General features: G+C 41.8%; 2 protein-coding genes across 3 annotated transcripts in view; both read right to left on the reverse strand.

Moving 5' to 3' along the window:
- The window catches only part of MYOT (myotilin), a 206,454-nt gene extending 204,783 nt beyond the window's left edge, over positions 1–1,671 (reverse strand). For both annotated transcript variants that reach the window (XM_053717252.1, XM_053717253.1), the window contains exon 1: positions 1,491–1,671. The gene's annotated coding sequence lies outside the window, so the exon portion shown is untranslated. The remainder of the gene's footprint in view (positions 1–1,490) is intronic.
- Positions 1,672–11,306: 9,635 nt separating this feature from the next.
- KLHL3 (kelch like family member 3) overlaps positions 11,307–22,675 on the reverse strand; it is a 277,645-nt gene continuing 266,276 nt past the window's right edge. The window contains exon 15 of the mRNA XM_053719291.1: positions 11,307–11,788. Coding sequence (XP_053575266.1) covers positions 11,730–11,788 — 59 coding nt within the window. The 3' untranslated portion in view covers positions 11,307–11,729. The remainder of the gene's footprint in view (positions 11,789–22,675) is intronic.

A 22,675-nucleotide genomic window follows, 5' to 3' on the forward strand; every position in this document is an offset into this window, starting at 1 on the left:
GAAACAATTGTGTAACAAAAGAAAGATGTTCTTCATTAGGTGAAACAACAATAACAATCACGGGGAACATATACTAGTGTGCTCTTGTATAAAATTATTATACACTATAATTAGGATTTCTTTTTAATAGTAACACATCATTTAGCGAACAGCAAATTGTCAATTTTTAATTTAATGTTCATCCTGAAATAATGAGTGTGGTGCAGATCTTGCCAGCAGTCAATATATTGGGGCTGATTTATCAAGGGCCGAATGGCGCCTGAGCCCCGTTTCCACGTGAGCCTTCAGGCTTGCCGGAAACAGCAGTTATGAAGCAGCGGTCTTAGGCTCTGAGGCTGCGGACATCAATCCGCCCGATCGTGTACAATCGGGTTGATTGACACCCCCTGCTAATGATGTCATTATTTAGACATAACTTGGTTACATGCAGTAAAAATATTGCATCTTCTAGGAATAGTTTATGCAAATTTCCAAGTTTAAATTGACATGAAATCCAAAATGTTTCTGTCATGATTCAGATAGAGCAGGCAAACATTCTTGTAAAACTGCTGTCATATAGTGCTCCAGACACGTGCCCGCTCCTGAGCTTATGGCAGCAGTTTTACAAGAATGTTTTCCATTTGCAAGAGCACTAGATTGCAGCACTATTTCCTGTCATGTAGTGCTCCGGATGCCTACCTAGGTATCACTTCAAAAAAGAAAATCATGGGAACAATGCAAATTTGAGAATAAAAATAAATTAGATGCTCTCTGAATCACAAAAGGCAATTTTTGGGTTTCATATCCCTTTAACTGACTTCCTTATATGTAATTAGTGTCTGGATCACAGTATAATTGATTAGACTTCATTTATTTTGCATTATTAAATCCTTTATTAATGATAAATTACATTAGAAGTGCAGCAGTTGCAGTTCGTTTTGCTAGTTCCACTGTATCAATTTTTTTTAACATGTTTAGTTTCTTTTTTGTCTTGGAGAAATATATGGCTAACATATGCCATGTAAATGTATCCAGACAAATGTGTTCACTACTTGAATAAGATTCATTTGACTTAATGATGTTTAGGAGATACCCAAAGAACTATATGAGCATTCTCTGTTATATTTTCAGCATGGTAATGCTAACATACATTAATAGCAGTGTATGGCACATGCTGTCAAAATCCCTCTTGGAAATCTGATCTGAGTTATTTTCTCTTTTTGACAGCCTGTGCATCATTTAAACTCAGGAACAGGTGGTGCCATATAAATATGCTTGTCAAGCGGAGGTAAAACATTTAAACACACAGTAAAGTTATATAAACCTTTAGCTCATTTGAAAGTTTCATTTATTTAGTTTATTTAGTAATTTACAACAGTCTGTTAATCACAGCAATTGATCTGTGCACAAATGCTGTCTAAAAATAAACAGAAGTCTTTATATTTATGTTCAAACTCAATAAATCATAGCTTAGTTGATTAATTTGTTTATAGCTACATTTGTGCACTTACCTGGGTTGTTGATGTGTCAGTGGCTAATCAGGATATTTGAGGTTTCTGAGGTTACATTAAGGAACTGCATCCAGAAGTCAGGGAGCACCCTTCCAAAGAGCATGACACCATGGTCTGAAATTCAGCTGCACAGTTCCCTGGGCTGTTCTTGATGTCATGCTAATTACTTGGGAGTATATCAGGCCAGTGATGTCACGGTAGTCAGGTTGCTCTTTTTTAGTTGACTCTAAAATACTAGGGTGGTGAACACTATAAATAAGCCAACCCATGCTCACTGTTCCTAACAATAAAGGGGGTTTAAAATGCTTTCTATAAGAAAGAAAATAGCATGGTGTGGGTGGTGATATGTGTGGTTATAACTGTATATATGCATGGGTTGCTGTGTGTATACACACAATGTATGCCAGTTGTTTATAACTTATAACTGTGGCACGCACACAAGTGCATACTAACATACAGACAAACACATGTTTATACAGATGCATACACCCAAATATATATATATATATATATATATATATATATATATATATATATATATATATATATATATATATACACACACACACACACACATATGTATATATACACACAACACAAACTGATATATGCAAGTTAAAGCACACATCCACACACTCATACACAGACTCATGTACACAAGTAAATACACACAAAAGCACATACACACAGCACAAATACACATTCATACACACACTCATACACAGCCATGCACACACATATATATATATATGTATACTGTATATACACACAAACACTCATACACAGACTCATGTACACAAGTAAATACACACACAAGAACATACACACAGCACAAATACACATTCATACACAGCCATGCACACATACACACACACACACATATATATATATATATATATATATGTATACTGTATATACACACAAACACTCATACACAGACTCATGTACACAAGTAAATACACACACAAGCACATACACACAGCACAAATACACACTCATACACAGACTCATGTACACAAGTAAATACACACACAAGCACATACACACAGCACAAATACACATTCATACACACACTCATACACAGCCATGCACACATACACACACATATATTTATGTATACTATATATACACACAAACACTCATACACTCACCTATGCACACACAATACTCATGCACATAGACACACACACACACACACATATATATATATATATATATATATATATATATACACACACACAAACACACTCACCTATGCATGCGCACACACATATATACACATGCAGACAGGCACACACACTCATACACACACCTATGCATTAACATACATATGCATACACACAAATACAGTACACACATGGACACAGACTGATACATGCAAGTGAAAGCACACAAATAAGTATATACACACGCTTACACCATTAAATAAAATTCAGAGCCATTCCCGTATAGTAGAAAACCCATTGCTTTGTGGTGTTTTCATATGGCTTTGCACTGTGAAAACTAGCTAGGTTCTTTGCATTGAAAAGGTTTCACTTTTTTTAAATATTTAATTTAAGTTGTTCTACCTGTTGAAACCCCATTGGCACGTTTCCTGCACTCAAGGCAGGATTGGCCTACCAGGACACCAGGAGGTTTCCAGGTGGGATTCAGCAGCTGGTGCTGGCCAGTTACAATTTAAGGGAGTGGTGCTGTTGGTGAGGCAATGCAGATTTATCGCCTCTCTTTTATCCTTTAATCTATAAGTATTAAAGGTCATAAAGTATTTCCTTGAAAGTTGTATTTCCTAAACCATGTACCAGTTTAGTAGCCCTCCTTTAAATGGTTTCTATTGTCTAATGTCTAGTCCAGTCACACTGTGAGACAGGATGACACTTTTTTTTTTCTTCTCCAGATAACACTATAGAGTCATGGATGAACTTGGGTAGGGTGCTAACAAGATATTTTTTTTTTAAACTAATATAATTCTGAAATAAAAATATTTGGGGGAGGACTATCCCACTAATTCCCTTGAGAAAAATGGGATGTGTGCATTCTATGGACTCAACAGAAAATAGGGATGCTCTTTTTCCATGTCTGCTTTTTATTCCCTGTGCAGCTCTGTCGGCTGTATACATTTCATTTTACATGGCTGGCAATCTCATACTGGCTCAGTTTAAATGTTAACAAACACAGCTCTGCATTCCAATCCATTTATATTCCGATGCAAGGAACATCACATGGCTTTTGTTGCAGTGTTTTTTAAATTTGAAACAATATAAAACTTTGCAGCATTCCAATCCATCAGAAACCTAGTTCTACAACCTTGCCTTGCAATCAGCCAATAGGATTGAGCTGGCATTTTATTGGCTGATTGGAACAGCCAATAGAATGCAAACTCAATACTATTGGCTGATTGGATCAGCCAATAGGATTGAACTTCAATCCTATTGGCTGATTGCATCAGCCAATAGGATTGAGCTGGCATTTTATTGGCTGATTGGAACAGCCAATAGAATGCAAACTCAATACTATTGGCTGATTGGATCAGCCAATAGGATTGAACTTCAATCCTATTGGCTGATTGCATCAGCCAATAGGATTTTTTTCTACCTTAATTCCAATTGGCTGATAGAATTCTATCAGCCAATCGGAATTGAAGGAACGCCATCTTGGATGACGTCATTTAAAGGAACCTTCATTCCAGAAGACCCATCGGATGTCTTGAAGATGGACGCACTCCACACCGGATGGATGAAGATAGAAGATGCCATCTGGATGAAGACTTCTGCCCGTCTGGAGGACCACTTCGCCCGGCTTGGATGAAGACTTCTCCCGGGTTCGTTGAGGACTTCGGCCCGGTTTGGGTGAGATCCGCTCCCGGTAAGGTGATCTTCAAGGGGTTAGTGTTAGGTTTTTTTTTTAAAGGGGGGATTGGGTGGATTTTAGAGTAGGGTTGGTTGTGTGGGTGGTGGGTTTTAATGTTGGGGAGGGGGTGATTTGTACTTTTCTTTTTACAGGTAAAAGAGCTGGTTACTTTGGGGCAATGCCCCGCAAAAGGCCCTTTTAAGGGCTATTTGTAATTTAGTGTAGGGCTTTTTTTATTTGGGGGGGGGCTTTTTTATTTTTTAGGGGGATTAGATTAGGTGTAATTAGTTTAAAATTCTTGTAATTTGTTTATTATTTTCTGTAATTTAGTTTTTTTTGTACTTTAGATAATTTTATTTCATTTATGAAATTAATTTAATTATAGTGTAGTGTTAGGTGTAATTGTAACTTAGGTTAGGTTTTATTTTACAGGTACTTTTGTATTTATTTTAGCTAGGTAGTTATTAAATAGTTAATAACTATTTAATAACTATTCTACCTAGTTAAAATAAATACAAAATTGCCTGTAAAATAAAAAGAAACCCTAAGCTAGCTACAATGTAACTATTAGTTATATTGCAGCTAGCTTAGGGTTTATTTTATAGGTAAGTATTTAGTTTTAAATAGGAATAATGTAGTTAATGATAGTTATTTTATTTAGATTTATTTAAATTATATTTAAGTTAAGGGGGGTTAGGGTTAGTGTTAGACTTAGATTTAGGGGTTAATAACGTTAATATAGTGGCAGCGACGTTGGGGGCGGCAGATTAGGGGGTTAATAAATGTAGGTAGGTGTCGGCGATGTTAGGGACGGCAGATTAGGGGTTAATAATATTTAACTAGTGTTTGCGAGGCGGGAGTGCAGCGGTTTAGGGGTTAATATATTTATTATAGTGGCGGCAATGTCCGGTTCGGCAGATTAGGGGTTAAAATTTTTATTTTAGTGTTTGCGATGTGGGGGGGGGGGCCTCGGTTTAGGGGTTAATAGGTAGTTTATGGGTGTTAGTGTACTTTTTAGCACTTTAGTTAAGAGTTTTATGCTACGGCGTTGTAGTGTAATACTCTTAACTACTGACTTTTAAATGCGGTACCAGACTTGACAGGAGAGGGTCTACCGCTCACTTTTGGTCAGACTCGTAATACCGGCGTTATGCAAGTCCCATTGAAAATATAGGATACGCAATTGATGTAAGTGGAAAAAAAGTGAGCGGTACACCTGTACCTGCAAGACTTGTAATACCAGCGGGCGTTAAAAAGCAGCGTTGGGACCGGCCAACGCTGCTTTTTAAGCCTAACGCAAGACTCGTAATCTAGCAGAATGTTTACTAATCAGCTGATTATTTCAACTGTGCTCCAGTTCAGGTATCCTAAAAATCTGGCCTGTTAGGGAGGGCTGCGGACAGGGCTGAAAACCCCTGTGTTAGAGTTTATTAATAGTATTGATATGCATTTTGCCTATGCTTTGTATTAGTACTCCTCTTTCTTTCTTAATAGACTAAAATAGGAGGTGTTCCATGTCCCATATTTGTAAAGGGACATTAAACTTTCATTATTCAGATACAGCATGCAAAATATGCAGTCTTTTTATATTTACACTTTTTGAGTCACCAGCTCCTACGGAGCATGTGCAAGAAATCACAGATTATACGTATATGCATTTGTGATTGGCTGATGGCTGTCACATGATACAGGGGGAGTGGAAATAGACATAACTTTGAAATTTGTCAGAAAAAAATGTACTACCTATTCGAAGATCAGACTAAGAGGTCGATTTATCAACCTCTTCGCCAGGCTTTCGCCTGCTTACGACTGCAGGTTCTCACAAGAGAACCTGCACGCTATATTTAACAAGCAGCGGTCATTATACTACTGCTCCCCTAGCCTTTCGACACCTCTTAGGTGGTGAATTTCAATCTCCCCAGTATTGTCCGACCGGGGAGATTGACAGCTCCTGCCCGCGCATGACTGGCTGTGCAAATTAGCGCTTATGTGCAATGCTGAATTCCGCCAGGGGAATTCGGCCCGCTAGAGGCGAGCTGCAGCGGACATGGGTGCGTATATCGCCCCTGTCCGCCGCAGCTTGATAAATCTACCTCTAAGTGTTATTGCATTGTCTTTTTATTATTCATGTATTGATTACGCAAATGTACAGTATATACTAATACTTTGTGAATTGCTAGGATTTACCATTGGAACAAATAAAGGGACTTTCAGTCATGAAGTATAAAATAATTCATGCTGAAAGTTCCTTTATTTGTCTGAAGCGTTCACCGCACTGAGCTCCTCAGACAGCCCACGGCAGAACGCTATACTGCTGTGAGATGACGTTTCCACCTCCATAGCCGTGCGTGCCAGCTGGCAGTATGCCGGGTAGCTAGTAAGCTATTGGCTAAGATCACCTCACAGCAAAATAGCGTTCTGCCGTGGGCTGCTTGAGGTGCTCAGCGCAGCGAATGCTTCAGAAAGGAACTTTCAGCATGAAGTATTTTATACTTCATGACTGAAAGTCCCCTTTATTTGTTCCACGGGTAAATCCTAGCATTTCACAATTAATCAGTGTGACAGGTAAAATGCTCCCTCTGCAGGTAGAATGAAATACTGCATAAAAACTGGACAGCAAAATAACTGAATTAAGAAAACTTTTAAGTAAAGTATTTTGAAAACTATGGGCTAGATAAAAAGTGCCGCAGTAAAAAAAATAATTTGCTAGCGAAAACATTGCAAGTGCTTCTCGGGTTCCGCTGGTATTACAAGTTGAAAAAAAAAAACGTATTCTGTGCTAGCGGTAACCAGAAAAATGCAAAAATCCTAAGCGGAGTTTTCGTGTTCATGTTTTCCCCCCATAGGAATCAATGGAGAAATTTTTTTTTAAAAAAAGGCTAACACGCTACTCGCGCAAATGACTTTGCAGTTTCGCCTTCCCCTTAGAAGTCAATGGAGAAAAAAAAAACTACCACCCTACCATAAGCACCTAGCCTAATAACGCCTAATCCGCCATCCACCCATCGCAAAGTACCTAAATATTTTGTTAACCCCTAAACCGCTATCCCCCCACATCGCAAATTACCTAAACTGTTAACCCCTAAACCTCCATCCTCCTACATCGCAAAGTTCTAAACTAATATCTAAACCCCCTAACCTAACACCCCCTAACTTAAACCTAATTAAAATACCCCTAAATTAAATAAACAAAGTCCTAACGACCTTAAAATAAAAAAAAAAAATGTACCTGTAAAATTAAATAAAAACCTAATCTTATCTTTAAAAAAAATCCTACCATTTACAAAAAATAAAAAAACCTACCATTAACAAAAAAAAATAAAAAAACTAACATTACAGAAAATCCTTTTGTAGGGCATTGCCCTAACGCAATCAGCTCTTCTGTGGAACCCTCCCCCACTAACCCTATAACAATACAAACCCAACACCCCCACAAACCCCAAAATAAAAAACCTAACTAAAAAAAACTAAATTACCTATTGCTCTGAAAAGGGCATTTGGATGGGCACTCAGCTCTTTTGTTGCCAAAAATAAAAAATGGAGTGCCGCCCATCATCATCGGTGAGTACCAAATTTGGGGTTAGAGTTAGTTTTTTTTTTTTTTGGAGGGGGTTTGGGCAGCAAAAGAGCTGAATGCCCTTTTAAGAACAATGCACATCCAAATGCCCTTTTTGGGGCAATGGATAATTTTGATTATTTTTGTTAGGTTTTTATTTTATTTTGGAGGGTTGGGGGGGTAGTAATGTTAGGAGGTTAGTGTTTTTTTCAAGAAAGAGCTGATCGCTTTAGGGCAATGCCCTACAAAAGGCCCTTTTAATGGATATTGGTAGTTTATTTTTAGATAAGGTTTGTTTTGTTTTTTTGGGGGTTGTTTTTTAAGGGGTATTAGAATATATATATATTTTTTTGGTAATTTTATTTTTTTATTTTTTTGTAAATGGTTATTTTTTTACTTTTTGGAAATAGTAGTTTGTTTTTAAAGGTAAGATTAGGTTTTTATTTATTTTTACAGGTAAGTTGTTTTAATTTTAAGGTAGTTAGGATTTTTTTGTTAATTTAAGGGTATTTTTTATTAGGGTTAAATTAGGGGGTGTTAGGTTTGGGGGTTTATAACTTTGCGATGTGGGGGATGGTGGTTTAGCTGTTAATATTTTATTTAGGTAATTTGTGTTGTGGGTAGATGGCAGTTTAGGTAATTTGCTATGTGGGTGGATGGTGGTTTAGAGGTTAATAATGTTTTTAGGTAATTTGCTATGTGGGGGATGGAGGTTTAGGGTTAACAGTTTATTTAGGGAATGCGATGTGGGGGATAGTGGTTTAGGGGTTAACTGTTTATTTAGGTAATTTGCGATGTGGGGTATGGAGGTTGAGGGGTTAATAGTTTATGGGTATAAGTGCACATTGTGATGTGTTTAGTGACTCTCTTTAATTTCAGAAGTTTACCACGCTCTTAGATCGTGGTAAGGATTGAAGCGTAAGAGGCGTTTGCACTGCACGTGTAATCTAGCCCTATATGTTTCATTCAGCCTGCAAATGGAGTAGTATATGTGTCATTCACACACTTACCTTTCGTTCAATGTACTAAATTAAATACCAGGAAGCATCTAAGCAGAGATTTCTGTAAAGCCCTCTTCTCAGGGATGGCTTGGTAATTGTCACACAGTGACACATATTCTAGTTTTTTTTTTCTTTGTTAGAAATGACTTTCACATTGGGTAAATGGAAAGCCAGGTGTTTTTGATTCTTTACATATATAGGACCAGCAGAATTGTCACTATGCCTGCATGTGTGGTGTAACTTCTTACTGGCTTGTCTGTTTCTGGTACAAATTGTTAATTCACTGTTTTATGTTAACTAGTAATAAAGGTTAAAAAAAAAAATCACAGTGTTATGCGTCACTGACAAAAAAGATAAGCTCTGCTATGTGTATAAATAAAAAGAGAGAAGCGCTCAACCTGGGAATGAAAAATAACTTAATAGCTTGTTCTATGGCTAGTTACCACCCAAGAAGCAGCCTCTTTTTGCTCAACATGTGCCTTTCACAGAGAAGACGTGGGCTCGTTGCTCAGTGTGCCTAGAGGGATATGGCTGCACCTCACTGATGAGGCCCACACTAGGCCGAAACATACGTCTGGGGTTTTGCGGTTTCTCTTGTTCAGAGAGGGATTACCTGGTATTTCGGGGCTGGACTGTACTGTTAGGTCAGGATCAGACTAATATGCTTCAGGAAAGTTCTTGTCTGTGAAAGGCACATGTTGAGCAAAAAGAGGCTGCTTCTTGGGTGGTAACTAGCCATAGAACAAGCTATTATGCTATTGTGCGTTCCCAGGTTGAGCACGTCTCTCTTTTTATTTATGAAATTGATGACACTTAGGGATGTCCATAAGCACTCTGCTGTGCAAGATAAAAAAAATCACAGTGTTATGCGTCACTGACAAAAAAGATAAGCTCTGCTATGTGTATAAATAAAAAGAGAGAAGCGCTCAACCTGGGAACGAACAATAGCATAATAGTTTGTTCTATGGCTAGTTACCACCCAAGAAACAGTCTCTTTTTGCTCAACATGTGCCTTTCACAGAGAAGACGTGGACTCGTTGCTCAGTGTGCCTAGAGGGATATGGCTGCACCTCACTGATGAGGCCCGCACTAAGCCGAAACATACGTCTGGGGTTTTGCGGTTTCTCTTGTTCAGAGAGGGATTACCTGGTATTTCGGGGCTGGAGTGTACTGTTAGGTCAGGATCAGACTAATATGCTTCAGGAAAGTTCTTCTCTGTGAAAGGCACATGTTGAGCAAAAAGAGGCTGCTTCTTGGGTGGTAACTAGCCATAGAACAAGCTATTATGCTATTGTTCGTTCCCAGGTTGAGCACGTCTCTCTTTTTATTTATGCAATTGATGACACTTAGGGAAGTCCCTAAGCACTCTGCTGTGCAAGATATGCTGTAAAGAGTTTAAGCACAATTTCAAAACTCATACAACTGTAAATATATGGACGACACAAGTAAATAGATAGGTATGAGCAGATCTACTACTGTGATGAAGAGCAAGATATTGTTTAACAAAAAAAAAACAACAAAAAAACTTAATTTGCTGCTGGTGCCAAGCAGTCTTAACATATTTTGGGCAATGACACCTCATTATTAACCAATAATTTGAAAATATAAGTGATAGGCATTCATCATATCTGTTATTCTTTTTTCATTTAAGAAATATTAAATAAATTTCAGGTTGTGTTACTGCTGAAGAAATAGGAGCAAACAGTCTCCAGGTAAGTGCTCCAAGACCTCCGGTTCACATGATTATTATCACAACAACGCAGCGTTCTTTGCGCTGCTGCACAATCCGTCTGTAATCCAGTTAATGCAAGGTATACTGCTACTGATGCAGAGCTGGTGTGGGAAATTAGCATTCCACCATCGCTCGCCATAGAAACAAAAGTATTCAACAGTCCGCACAATAAAGGAGCAATGCAGGTAGTTTAAACGTAAATAACATAATTTAATGTATCATAAGAAAATAAAGTACACACTGTATAGGCTGATAAGGTCAAACGCGTTTCGTTGTATACAATATGTACTTTATTTCCTTACAACACATTAAATGATGAAGTTTTAAACAACATAGATTGCTCCTTTGCTGTTGTTGGATACTTTGAAGAAATAGGTGGACACTTTTTAAATTGCACATTGAAAACTGTTAACTATACTACTTTGTTGGTTTATTGATCTTAATTAACAAAAAAATTACATGTCAGTTTTCCAAAAAAAGGTTTTATTTTTGTTTAGAAAATTAATAAAAACACATACAAGATTGTAGTTCATTTTTTTATAGATAATGACAGAAAAACCCACAAACCTCCTATAAAAATTATATCCATGTTAGATGTAGAAATGCATCTTTCATAAAATAAAACAGTTTGAAATCATTAAGTTTAGAAATACAAACTTTGTATAAAGGAGACAAGTAAATATTGTCAATATTTAATCATAGAAATGTATATATTATGAAATAAAAATAATTTTCCATTTGTTATAAATTAATAAATATTTGTGGCAAATAAACATTGCAAGCCATTATTTATCAGAAATCACCAAGTACATAAATTGATAATTTAAAAGAACACAAGTATATAGCAAAATTACAAATATCTTACAATAAGTAATATACACAGTTGCAGCAAATCTAATACAGTACAATCATCAGTAGAGAAAAGGTTTTCACTAGGAAACGTTTAGTGCACAAATTTGTTTTTCCTGATCGATATGCCTTTGTGACAGAAATAAAGACTTATATTTTATAGTAATACAGCTTATGTACTGGTAGGTTTGAATGATTACAAATGCTGTGCAGATACAGTCCTGTGTTCATCTGCCTAAGGCTCAGTTTTCTTTTCACTTAAACACTTCTTGTCTGGAGTTTTCTCTTATTGGTTTATTGATCACTGCAACACCTGCAGAAAAACATAGGTACAATGAGCATTATATATTCACATTGTAAACTCCAATTAAGGGACTAGATTGTATTAGCAGATGTAAACAAGAGCTTTTGAAAAAACATAAATTATGCTTACCTGATCATTTTCTTTTCTTCCGATGGAGTCCACAGCTGCATTCATTTCTTTTGAGAACTAAGAACCTGGCCACCAGGAGGAGACAAAGACACCACAGCTAAAGGCTTAAATACTCCTTCCACTTCCCTCATCCCCCAGTCATTCTGCCGAGGAACAAGGAACAGAAGAAGAAATATCAGGTGAAAAGGTGCCAGAAGAATAAAAACAAAGATGCTCCACATAAAAAAACAAACGGGTGGGGAGCTGTGGACTCTTTCCATCAGAAGAAAAGAGAATTATCAGGTAAGCATAATTTATGGTTTTTTTCCTAAATGGAAAGAGTCCACAGCTGCATTCATTACTTTTGGGAAAACAATACCCAAGCTATAGAGGACACTGAATGCCAAAATGGGAGGGTACATAGGCGGCCCACTCTAAGGGCACCAGGTCTGAAACCACTACCCAACAGAAAAAACCCCGCTTCATCCGAAGCTGAGAAAACAAAAAGGGAAAAAGGCCACAAGGACACTGACCAGCAGATAGCCCGGAAGCTTAGCTAGAGACTGCAACATCAGACACAACTGAGCCAACAGTCCTCCGGGAGACCCTGTCGCCCAACAGTTGGTCCCCCACCACACACCCTTTACTAGCAAAGGGAACCCCCTGCCAAAACTTCCAAAGGAATAAGGTAAGGAAGAACCAAATGGGGACCGAAAGGTTACCACAAACTCCATAAAGGGAAAAACCCCCATCAACCAAGCTCGCAAGACCTAAATGAGTCCGACAACAAGAGGAGGCAACGTCCAATCCAAATAGAACCCACAAGGTTTCGAACCTGTAGAAGAACAGAGAAAAGTTCTCCCAACATCCTGCAAGGATTGGAACAGCTAGCTAGCACTCGATCAGGGCGCAAACAGCTGTAGCTGGTTTCAAACCTTCACTTGCCAAGCAGCAAGTCAACCAGCGCCTAGGAACAACTGAAAACGGAGACCAAACATCATCCGAACTCAGAACCCTGAGGAATTCAGGCAAAATTACACGTAGCAGACCCAGATGAAGGTAAACACCTGAGTCAAAACATGCAGCCATCCTCAGGATGACACAGAAGCAATGCTTACTAGAAGCGGCAACCAAAATGTAACGTGCTAAACCTCCACTACAGAAGGCACACTCTAGGCAATCAAAAACGCCAGACCTACACATAGGTCTCAAAATAAAAAGGAGAGCCCAGAACCTCAACGAGGACCAATGCGCCCCAAAGATCCGAGAGAACAACGGATCTCAGGACCTACCTCCCACCGTGTCAGCAAAAGCATTGGCTGGTCTGAAACCAGGGAACCAGAAAAAACCCTGGCTCAACAACAGGCGTAAAAAATGTCACAGCCATTACAATAGTGTTCGGATGCCAACCCGTAAAACCACATGGAGACCATCAACAAGGCTGTAGACCTAGAGATCTAGCTAAAGGCCCAACATAGACTCAAGGCAGAGCCAGCAACTCTCCAAATGGACAGAACAAACCAGAGAGACCTCTCTCCGAAATAGGTTAACCCGTCTGTCCTAACCTCCTGAAGCCAGGAGAAGCCCTAAGAAGGGTATAAACCCCCCCAACGCAAAGGAGGCCGGCAAATGGGCCGGAAGGACAGAGCACCTGCCCCCAGGACACAGCCAGAGGCTGAACCGAGAAAACAATTCTCCAACACCCTGACCTGGAAGAAATCCCCCAAAGAATTGAACTGGCTAGCACACAGATCAAGGCGCCAAGCTACAGTGGGTCCTCAGCAAACCCCTTTGCTTGCAGAGCAGCAAGGCCATCACACTCTTTTAGCAAGCCTACCAAGGGAAACCGACCCAGGCGAAAGGCAAGTCCAGGGGGCATCAGTACCCAGAAAACCTGGTCAACTGAACCAGTTCCAACTAGCCCAGCCAAAGGACACCTCCCAAGTTTCCTGGAACTGGGGAACCCTGGACCAGCTCTAGATCCTAACAGTCCGGTACAACCCGAAACGTGATCCGCAAAGGAAATGCTGAGAAAAACCTCAGCCACTGGAGAACCAGAGCGAGGCAAGCTCCGAGCCCCAAAATAAGCAAGAACCCAGAAACTGAAATCCCCCATCTGAAATAGAACCAGACCCCTGGTAGATACCATACAATGTCCAATTAAAATGGACAACGAGAAAAACTAGTAAGTCCCGACCTGAAGATGAGACCACCCCTTGCCAGAGTCCAACGCTCCAAGGAGCTAAGGAAGCAAGACAGAAACAAGGTCACTAGAGCCCTAGGCGCAGTAGCCACACTACGACCAAGAACAAGGGGATACCTCGAGGACAAAGTCACTCAAACAAAGGCTAGTCTCCAAATCACCCCCCAAAAAAATCAGAGGAGAAGATGAAACAAGCATCCCCCAGCTCCGGGGAGAATCCCGAAACAGAGCTCAAGGAGACCACACTGCCCATGTCCCTACAAAGGAACCAACTCCTGAAGGGAACCAGGTCCCCCGAAGGAACCCGAGGAGTGGACGAAGTCCGAAAGGTCTCAAAAAGAGAACCACAGCAGGAACAAGTCCAAGGACAATTCCAGAGCCTCAGAAGGCAAAACCGCTCAAAACAGCGGTAAGGAAGCGCTAAGCCCCTAATCCTCCCAAGAGAGGAAGGAAACTCTAGGCCCCGAGGAAATCGAAGCCAAGAGAGTGACGCAGTGGAACTCCACTGCCCCGGTCACCAGATTAAATGCTGAATAAGGACTGACACAATACTCCCAGCCATTCCTTTTAGAGTGTTTAGCTGAACTTGTAAAGAAAAACAAGAAAACACACAAATAATAATATGAGCACTCAGCACCCCACCAGACCAGCCAGGCAAAACTGGCGCCATGTGTCTGAATAAGCCACAGGACAGAAGACCTAAATCCCAGCAGGACCAGCCGCAGCCGGGGTCATAACTGTCAAGTTGGTGAAATCCTCCCTCAAAGGGGAAGGTAAAACAGACAACCTAGGACTAACGTGTCCCTTAACCAACTTCCGAAGAAGCAACCAGAGAGAATCGATCCCAGAAGTTCCCGAAGGAAACACATAATTGAAATTAAAAAACATCCTAACCGGATAAAAGAAAATATAAGGCAACCCGTAGGTTAATGCCCAGGAAGAAAGCAGGCATACCCGCAGGTCCAGCCAAACGGAACCCCGACCTTTAGCGCTGCGGAATCTGTTGGCGCTCTACAAATAACCAATAATAAAAGAACTGGGAAATATCTCAGTAATCAGACAATTGGAAATTACGTCATCCCCTCATGTCTAATGAGGTGAGCCATTCGAAGTAGAAGACTGAAAATTCCCGTATCCATTAAGGATAGGATCCTCTAATAACTAAAAAACGTGTCTGAGTAAAACGCAAAGACGCGCTATTCTGTAACGAAAGGCACAACACTCAGGGACAGCTACACCCACAGGGAACTGTATAGGCCCATCCAAGGCTGGTAGACCCGGGACTATCGGGCACAAGCACAAATGCAAATAAACGTCTGGACTTTGCAGACGCATAATCGCCAAAAATATGTGAAAGTGAAAACGAGCTGCCACCCTGTAAGGAACAAGCCACCCTGTAAGGAGGGAAAAACATAATCTGGGTTACCCGCATGTGTAGTAGTAGGGAGCGGTAGGGAACTCGCCTCTTGGAGGACAGAACCCCCAGAGGTGGATGGCTCAGCAGACCCCTGATTCCCCGAGCAAGAGGAACAGGGCGCACTAATACGGCATATCGAACATAACTGATTGACTGTGTCAACAGGGCCAAGTCGCATTCTTCACAAGACGAAGAATCTGAATCTAAAATTTGAACAGTCTCAGCATCAGAATCCTCTATAACTAGATAGAGAATAAAATAATATGGACTAAGAAAAAACTTAAATGGCACCTGACACCCACAAAGGCTAGGGCACTCACCACCTCCTAGAACCAGACACAAGCAGACTCCAATTTTTTCAGTCGCCTCACGGTCAGGAATGCAGAAATAGAAGACCAGAACGTAAACACGTCCAGTCCAAAAAAAGTGCGCCCAATCATAAGGTCGCGTCACATCCAAAGGCCTTTATGTTCTAAGCCAAGAGCCCAGGTAACACTACACATAAGCAGACTGAATCACATAACAAACATGATTAAAAACCCTTCTGTTCAATAATATTAACCCCTGATTCCAAGATACAAAAAAGGAAATTTATGCTTACCTGATAAATGTGTTTCTTTTACGATACGATGAGTCCACGGATTTCATCATTACTTATGGGATATCACTTCCTGGTTAACAAGGAGGAGGCAAAGACACCACAGCACAGCTGTATATATAGCTCCTCCCTTCCCTCCCACTCCAGTCATTCGACCGAAGTTAGGAAGAGAAAGGAAAAGCCAAGGTGCAGAGGTGACTGAAGTTTAACAAAAATAAAAGAAAAACAGGGTGGGCCGTGCACTCATCGTATCGTAAAAGAAAAATTTATCAGGTAAGCAAAAATTTCCTTTTTCTTTTACAAGATACAATGAGTCCACGGATTTCATCCTTACTTATGGGATACAATACCAAAGCTATAGGACATGGATGAAAGGGAGGGACAAGACAGGGAACGTAAACAGAAGGCACCACTGCTTGAAGAACTTTTCTCCCAAAAACAGCCTCAGAAGAGGCAAAAGTATCAAATTTGTAAAATTTGGAAAAAGTGTGAAGAGAAGACCAAGTTGCAGCTTTGCAAATCTGTTCAACAGAAGCATCATTTGATCATCATCATGGATTTGATCCACATCATGGAGTGAGCCGTAATTCGTTCAGGAGGCTGCTGTCCAGAAGTCTCATATGCAAAACGGATGATACTCTTCAGCCAAAAAGAAAGAGAGGTAGCCGTAGCTTTCTGACCCCTACGCTTCCCAGAAAAGACAACAAACAGGGAAGAAGATTGACGAAAATCCTTAGTTGCCTGTAAGTAAAACTTCAAGGCACAGACCACATCCAAATTATGTAACAGTCACTCCTTCTTAGAAGAAGGATTAGGACACAAGAAAGGAACAACAATTTCCTGATTAATATTTTTAGTCGAAACAACCTTAGGAAGAAAACCAGGTTTGGTACGTAACACTACCTTATCCGAATGAAAAATAAGATAAGGAGAATCACATTGTAATGCTGAAAGCTCAGAAACTCTGCAAGCAGAAGAAATAGCAACCAAAAACAAAACTTTCCAAGATAATAACTTAATATCAATGGAATGCATAGGTTCAAACAGAACTCCTTCTAGAACCTTAAGAACTAAATTCAAACTCCAAGGAGGAGCAATTGGTCGAAACACAGGCCTGATTCCAGTCAGAGCCTGACAAAAATACTGAACATCTAGAACATCTGCCAGACGTTTGTGCAACAAAATAGACAAAGCAGAAATCTGTCCCTTTAAGGAACTTGCTGACAACCCTTTCTCCAATCCATCTTGGAGAAAGGACAAAATCCTGGGAATCCTAACCCTACTCCACGAGTAGCCCTTGGATTCGCACCAATAAAGATATTTACGCCATATCTTATGGTAAATTTTCCTAGTAACAGGCTTACGCGCCTGATTTAAAGTATCTATAACCGAATCAGAAAAACCACACTTAGATAAAATTAAGCGTTCAATCTCCAAGCAGTTATCTGCAGAGAAACTAGATTCGGATGATGGAAGGGTCCCTGAAAGAGAAGGTCGTTCCTCAATGGAAGCTTCCACGGAGGTTGGGATGACATGTCCACCAGATCGGCATACCAAGTCCTGCGAGGCCACGCAGGGGCGATGAGTATCACCGATGCCCTCTCCTGCTTGACCCGGGCAATCACCCGGGGAAGGAGAGCAAATGGAGGAAACACATAAGCTAGGCTGAAGGACCAAGTTACTGCCAAGGCATGTATCAGTTCGACCTGGGGATCCCTGGGCCTGGACCCATATCTCGGAAGCTTGGCATTCTGGCGAGATGCCATGAGATCCAACTCTGGCCTGCCCCATCGGAGAATCAGGTCGGCAAATACCTCCGGATGGAGCTCCCACTCTCCCGGATGAAATGTCTGTCTGCTCAGAAAATCTGCTTCCCAGTTTTCCACCCCTGGGATGTGAATCGCGGACAGATGGTGTCATGGATACCAGATGGCTAAGGCTACCCCCCACCCCCCTACAACCTCACCCCTGTTGTTTCTCAGTGGTGTTGGGCTCCTCAGAGCAACCACAATCTCTGGAAGCTTTTGGTTGCATGGTTTTGTGTTCCAAACTTGTTTAGAAAAGAGCTGGTCTATGATCTGGAAAACCCTCCTAGGCTGGCTGGGCTCCTGGAACTCCCGGTCGGCCACAGGACAGCAGAACACCTGCTAACTTTACCCCTGGTCGCTCCAGCAACCATGTGCCCCAGAGCTCCGCTCTTTTGGGGATTAGTAGCCCCTAGGGAGGACAAGAGGTGGGAGAATTACCGGAGGGGAGCTGCTTTGGGAACCGGGGGTTTTGGACACTCCTACCCCCATAACTTCAACGGTCTGTATCTCCGGTCCCCAATAACGAATCATACCGCTTTTTGGACTGCAGCATCTGGGGACCCTGAAAGTGCCGCCGCTCCTCCGGGATCACCCCAAAACCGTCAACAATGTGTCCTGGGATTCTGTGAGACTATGGTTGCTATGGAGGCGCTGGTCAGTCTGGAGGGGCGGGAATGGCAGGAAAACTGTGGCATTGACTCCCTGATTTATCAAGATGAGCTGTGTGTATAAAAGGAGTGCATGTTGTACAATAAAATCAGTTCCTGTTTCACCTGAATGCTAGTATGTCTAGTTATTTGGGTGCTAGAATCACTTTCCTGAGCTACATAGCAGCCTGTTCCAGGCAGAGGAAGGACACTCTGGAAGAGCTACCTAGTCTGGTTAGCTGCAGTCTGCAACAGGGTGGGACACTGAGTACTGGTGCTGTCAGGCATCAGGGGTGGCTACAGGATGTGGTCACTTGCCAGCTACATAGCTGCAGTCGGCAGGGAGGAAGCAGGACCCCTTTGGCAGAGCTACCCAGTCGGGGTAGCCAGGGTAACCGTCACAGATGGCAAGAGTGAGACTCCGCCCACTGTATTATCCTGGCTACCTCTGTCATCGCCAAGGAGCTTCTTGTTCCCCCCTGATGATTGATGTAGGCCACCGTCGTTATGTTATCCGACTGGAATCTGATGAATTGGGCCGAAGCCAACTGAGGCCAAGTCTGAAGCACATTGAATATTGCTCTCAACTCTAGGATATTGATGGGAAGTAGAGACTCCCATCGAGACACACACCCTGAGCACTCAGGGAGTTCCAGACTGCTCCCCATCCTATCATGCTGGCATCCATTGTCACTATCACCCATGAAGGTCTGCAAAAGCATGTCCTCTGGAATAGATGATCCAGCGACAACCACCATAGAAGAGAGTCCCTTGTCTCCTGATCCCAATGTATTTGAGGAGACAAATTTGTATAATCTCCATTCCACTGTCTGAGCATGCTCAGTTGCAGAGGCCTGAGATGAAACCGAGCAAATGGAATGATGCCATTGCTGCTACCATCAATCCAAATACCTCCATGCACTGAGCCACGGCCGGGGATTGGTCTGAAGGGCTCGGCATGTGTTCAGAATTTTCAATTTTCTGACCTCCGTCAAAAATATTTTCATGGATAGAGAGTCGATTAGAGTTCCCAGGAAAGGAACCCTTGTCTGTGGAACTAGAGAACTCTTTTCCAGATTCACCTTCCACCCATGAGTCCTCAGGAAGGACAGAACAATGTCGGTATGAGACTTTGCTAGCTGATAAGACGACGCCTGGATCAGAATATCATCCAGATAAGGCGCCACTGCAATGCCCCACGGTCTCAGAACCGCTAGCAGCGACCCCAGAACCTTTGTGAAAATTCTGGGTGCCGTGGCCAGACCAAAAGGAAGAGCCACAAACTGAAAATGTTTGTCCAGAAAGGCAAACCTCAGGAACTGGTGATGATCTCTGTGGATAGGAACATGAAGATATGCATCCTTTAGATCCACGGTAGTCATAAATTGACCCTCCTGGATCAATGGAAGAATGGTACGAATAGTTTCCATCTTGAAAGATGGGACTCTGAGAAACTTGTTTAGACTCTTGAGATCTAAGATGGGTCTAAAAGTTTCCTCTTTTTTGGGAACTACAAACAGATTTGAATAAAACCCCTGTCCCTGTTCCTGGATTGGAACAGGACAAATTACTCCCATGGTGGATAGGTCTCTTACACAACGTAAAAACGCCTCTCTCTTTATCTGGTCTACAGACAATCGAGAAAGATGAAATCTTCCTCTGGGGAAAGAGTTTTTGAACTCCAGTTTGTATCCCTGAGATACTATATCTATTGCCCAAGGATCTTGGACGTCTCTCATCCAAGCCTGAACGAAAAACGATAGTTTGCCCTGCACTAGATCCGGTCCCGGATCGGGGGCCACCCCTTCATGCTGACTTAGTGGCAGCAATGTTTTTTTTGGGCTGTTTTCCCTTGTTCCAAGCCTGGTTGGGCCGCCACATGGACTTGGGTTGAGAATAGCCCCCCGTCCTGCTTAGAGGAAGGGGGAGAGGGAGTTCCCTTGAAATTTCTAAAGGAACAAAAATTACTCTGATGACCCCTCTGTTTGGATTTCTTATCCTGAGGGAGGAGGTGACCCTTACCTCCCGTGATGTCAGAAATAATTTCCTTCAAATCAGAACCAAACAACGTCTTACCCTTGTAAGGGATAGCCAACAGCTTAGTCTTGGATGACACATCGGCAGACCAGGACTTCAGCCATAAGGCCCTACGTGCTAAGATTGAAAACCCTGAACTCTTAGCCGCCAACTTAGTAATTTGCAGCGAAGCGTCCGTCACAAAGGAATTAGCCAATTTAAGGGCTTTAATTCTGTCCTGAATCTCTTCCAAAGGAATCTCAGTTCTAAGAGATTCCTCCAGAGCATCAAACCAATAAGTAGCCGCAGTGGTAACCGTTACAATGCAGGCTGCCAGCTGCAAAAGTAATCCTTGGTGAACATAAAGTTTCTTAAGAAGACCCTCTAATTTCTTATTCATAGGGTCTTTGAAGGCACAACTATCCTCAATAGGGATCGTAGTTCGCTTAGCCAAAGTGGAAATAGCACCTTCCACACCTTAGGTACTGTCTGCCAAGAATTCCTGATAGCATCCGCTATGGGATACATCTTCTTGAAAACGGGAGAGGGAGTAAATGGTACACCTGGTCTCTCCCATTCTTTAGCAATAATTTCCGAAGATCATTTAGGAACCGGAAAAACATCTGAATAAGAAAGGACTTCCAAATATCTGTCCAACTTACTCTACTTTTCTGGAGGGACCACGATTGAATCGCAGTCGTCCAGAGTCACCAAAACCTCATTCAATAACAGGCGGAGGTGTTTCAGTTTAAACCGGAAAGACATCACTTCCGAATCCGTTGGAAGCAGATCGCTATCCGATTCAGAAAGCACACCTTCAGATAGGAGCTCCAATTCTGATCCCTGTAAAGGCATTTTGGACCTCGCTATTTAAGCATCTGAAGTCGTATTAGCCGCGGGGTTGTCCTTCCTCCTACGTTTGCCTTGCATTACGGGAAAAGAGGACAAAGCTTCAGACAGCGTAAAGAACTTAGCTGCTATGTCCTGTAAAGTAAATGCAGGTGAAGCTGCAGGGGTACTGGACTGCGCCTGGGTAGGCGTTAGGGACTGTGACGCTTGGGGGGAAAGATGTAGCATACCCTGATTCTCATCATTAGAACCTTGAGAAGCATCCGCCTTATTTAAATCTGAATCAGAAAACATTTGCTCCCTAAACTGTAAAGCCCTCTCAGTACACGAGGGGCAAAAGGTAACGGGAGGTTCCACAATTGCATTCAAACATAATGCACACGGAACAGCATCCTTATTTAAATCTGTTACATCCATGTTAGTACAGAGAAAACCACAGACTTGGTCTTGCCTTGTAATTAAAGTGTTAATAAACAGCTCTGAATAAAATGGGCAGCTGTACGTTTAACTACTGAGCATAAAAATGCCAATTGCCTTGCAATTAATGTGGTAACAAGATTAATTTAAACTGAAAAAAAAAATCAGAGGGAAATAAAAAATGCTATCAAGCAATATAACTTTTCCGAGTACCGGATCGTAAAACTAGTCTCTGCAGCCTCAACAGCTCTGCTGAGGCGCCTACCTGCCCCCTCGAAGTTGTTTCCGATGCCAGACACACACTGCCTAAGACCGCTTGCTCTATAACGTTAAACCATGCGGTCCTCAGCAATAGTAGCATAGGAGAAAAGTTGAAGCGCGGCATCCGGAGCGTGGGAAACAAACTCCGCTCTTTGTGGGCGGCACTAAGCCCCACGTCATAGAGAATGGCTCATAGAACCGGGAGCTGTACTTTTGCTGCGATCTCAGCGTAATGGCCATAACACATACCCTCAAGCCTCACGCTGCACGGTCTAAAAATCGCTACATACGCCTTATTTTGAATAAAAACCATGCGGTTTGAAAGTGACCATCTCAGTAAACACCGGAGACAAGCTCCGCCCTTAGGTCAAACATAATTAAATCACCCAGCGTCAGTCCAAGTCCATATGCGCTCCCACATACCCACATGTGCCCTGAGCGACCCAAGCCATCCACCCCCACCACATCCTCCTTAACCCCTGTATGGAGGTCCTGGCCAAAAATCGGGGTGCACAGACAGAAAGGCTGCAGTGAGTCCTGAGTTAAGGCTGTCCCAGGAAAAGAACTGCACA

Source organism: Bombina bombina, chromosome 6 (genome assembly GCF_027579735.1).
Source record: "Bombina bombina isolate aBomBom1 chromosome 6, aBomBom1.pri, whole genome shotgun sequence".
Lineage (NCBI taxonomy): Eukaryota > Metazoa > Chordata > Amphibia > Anura > Bombinatoridae > Bombina > Bombina bombina.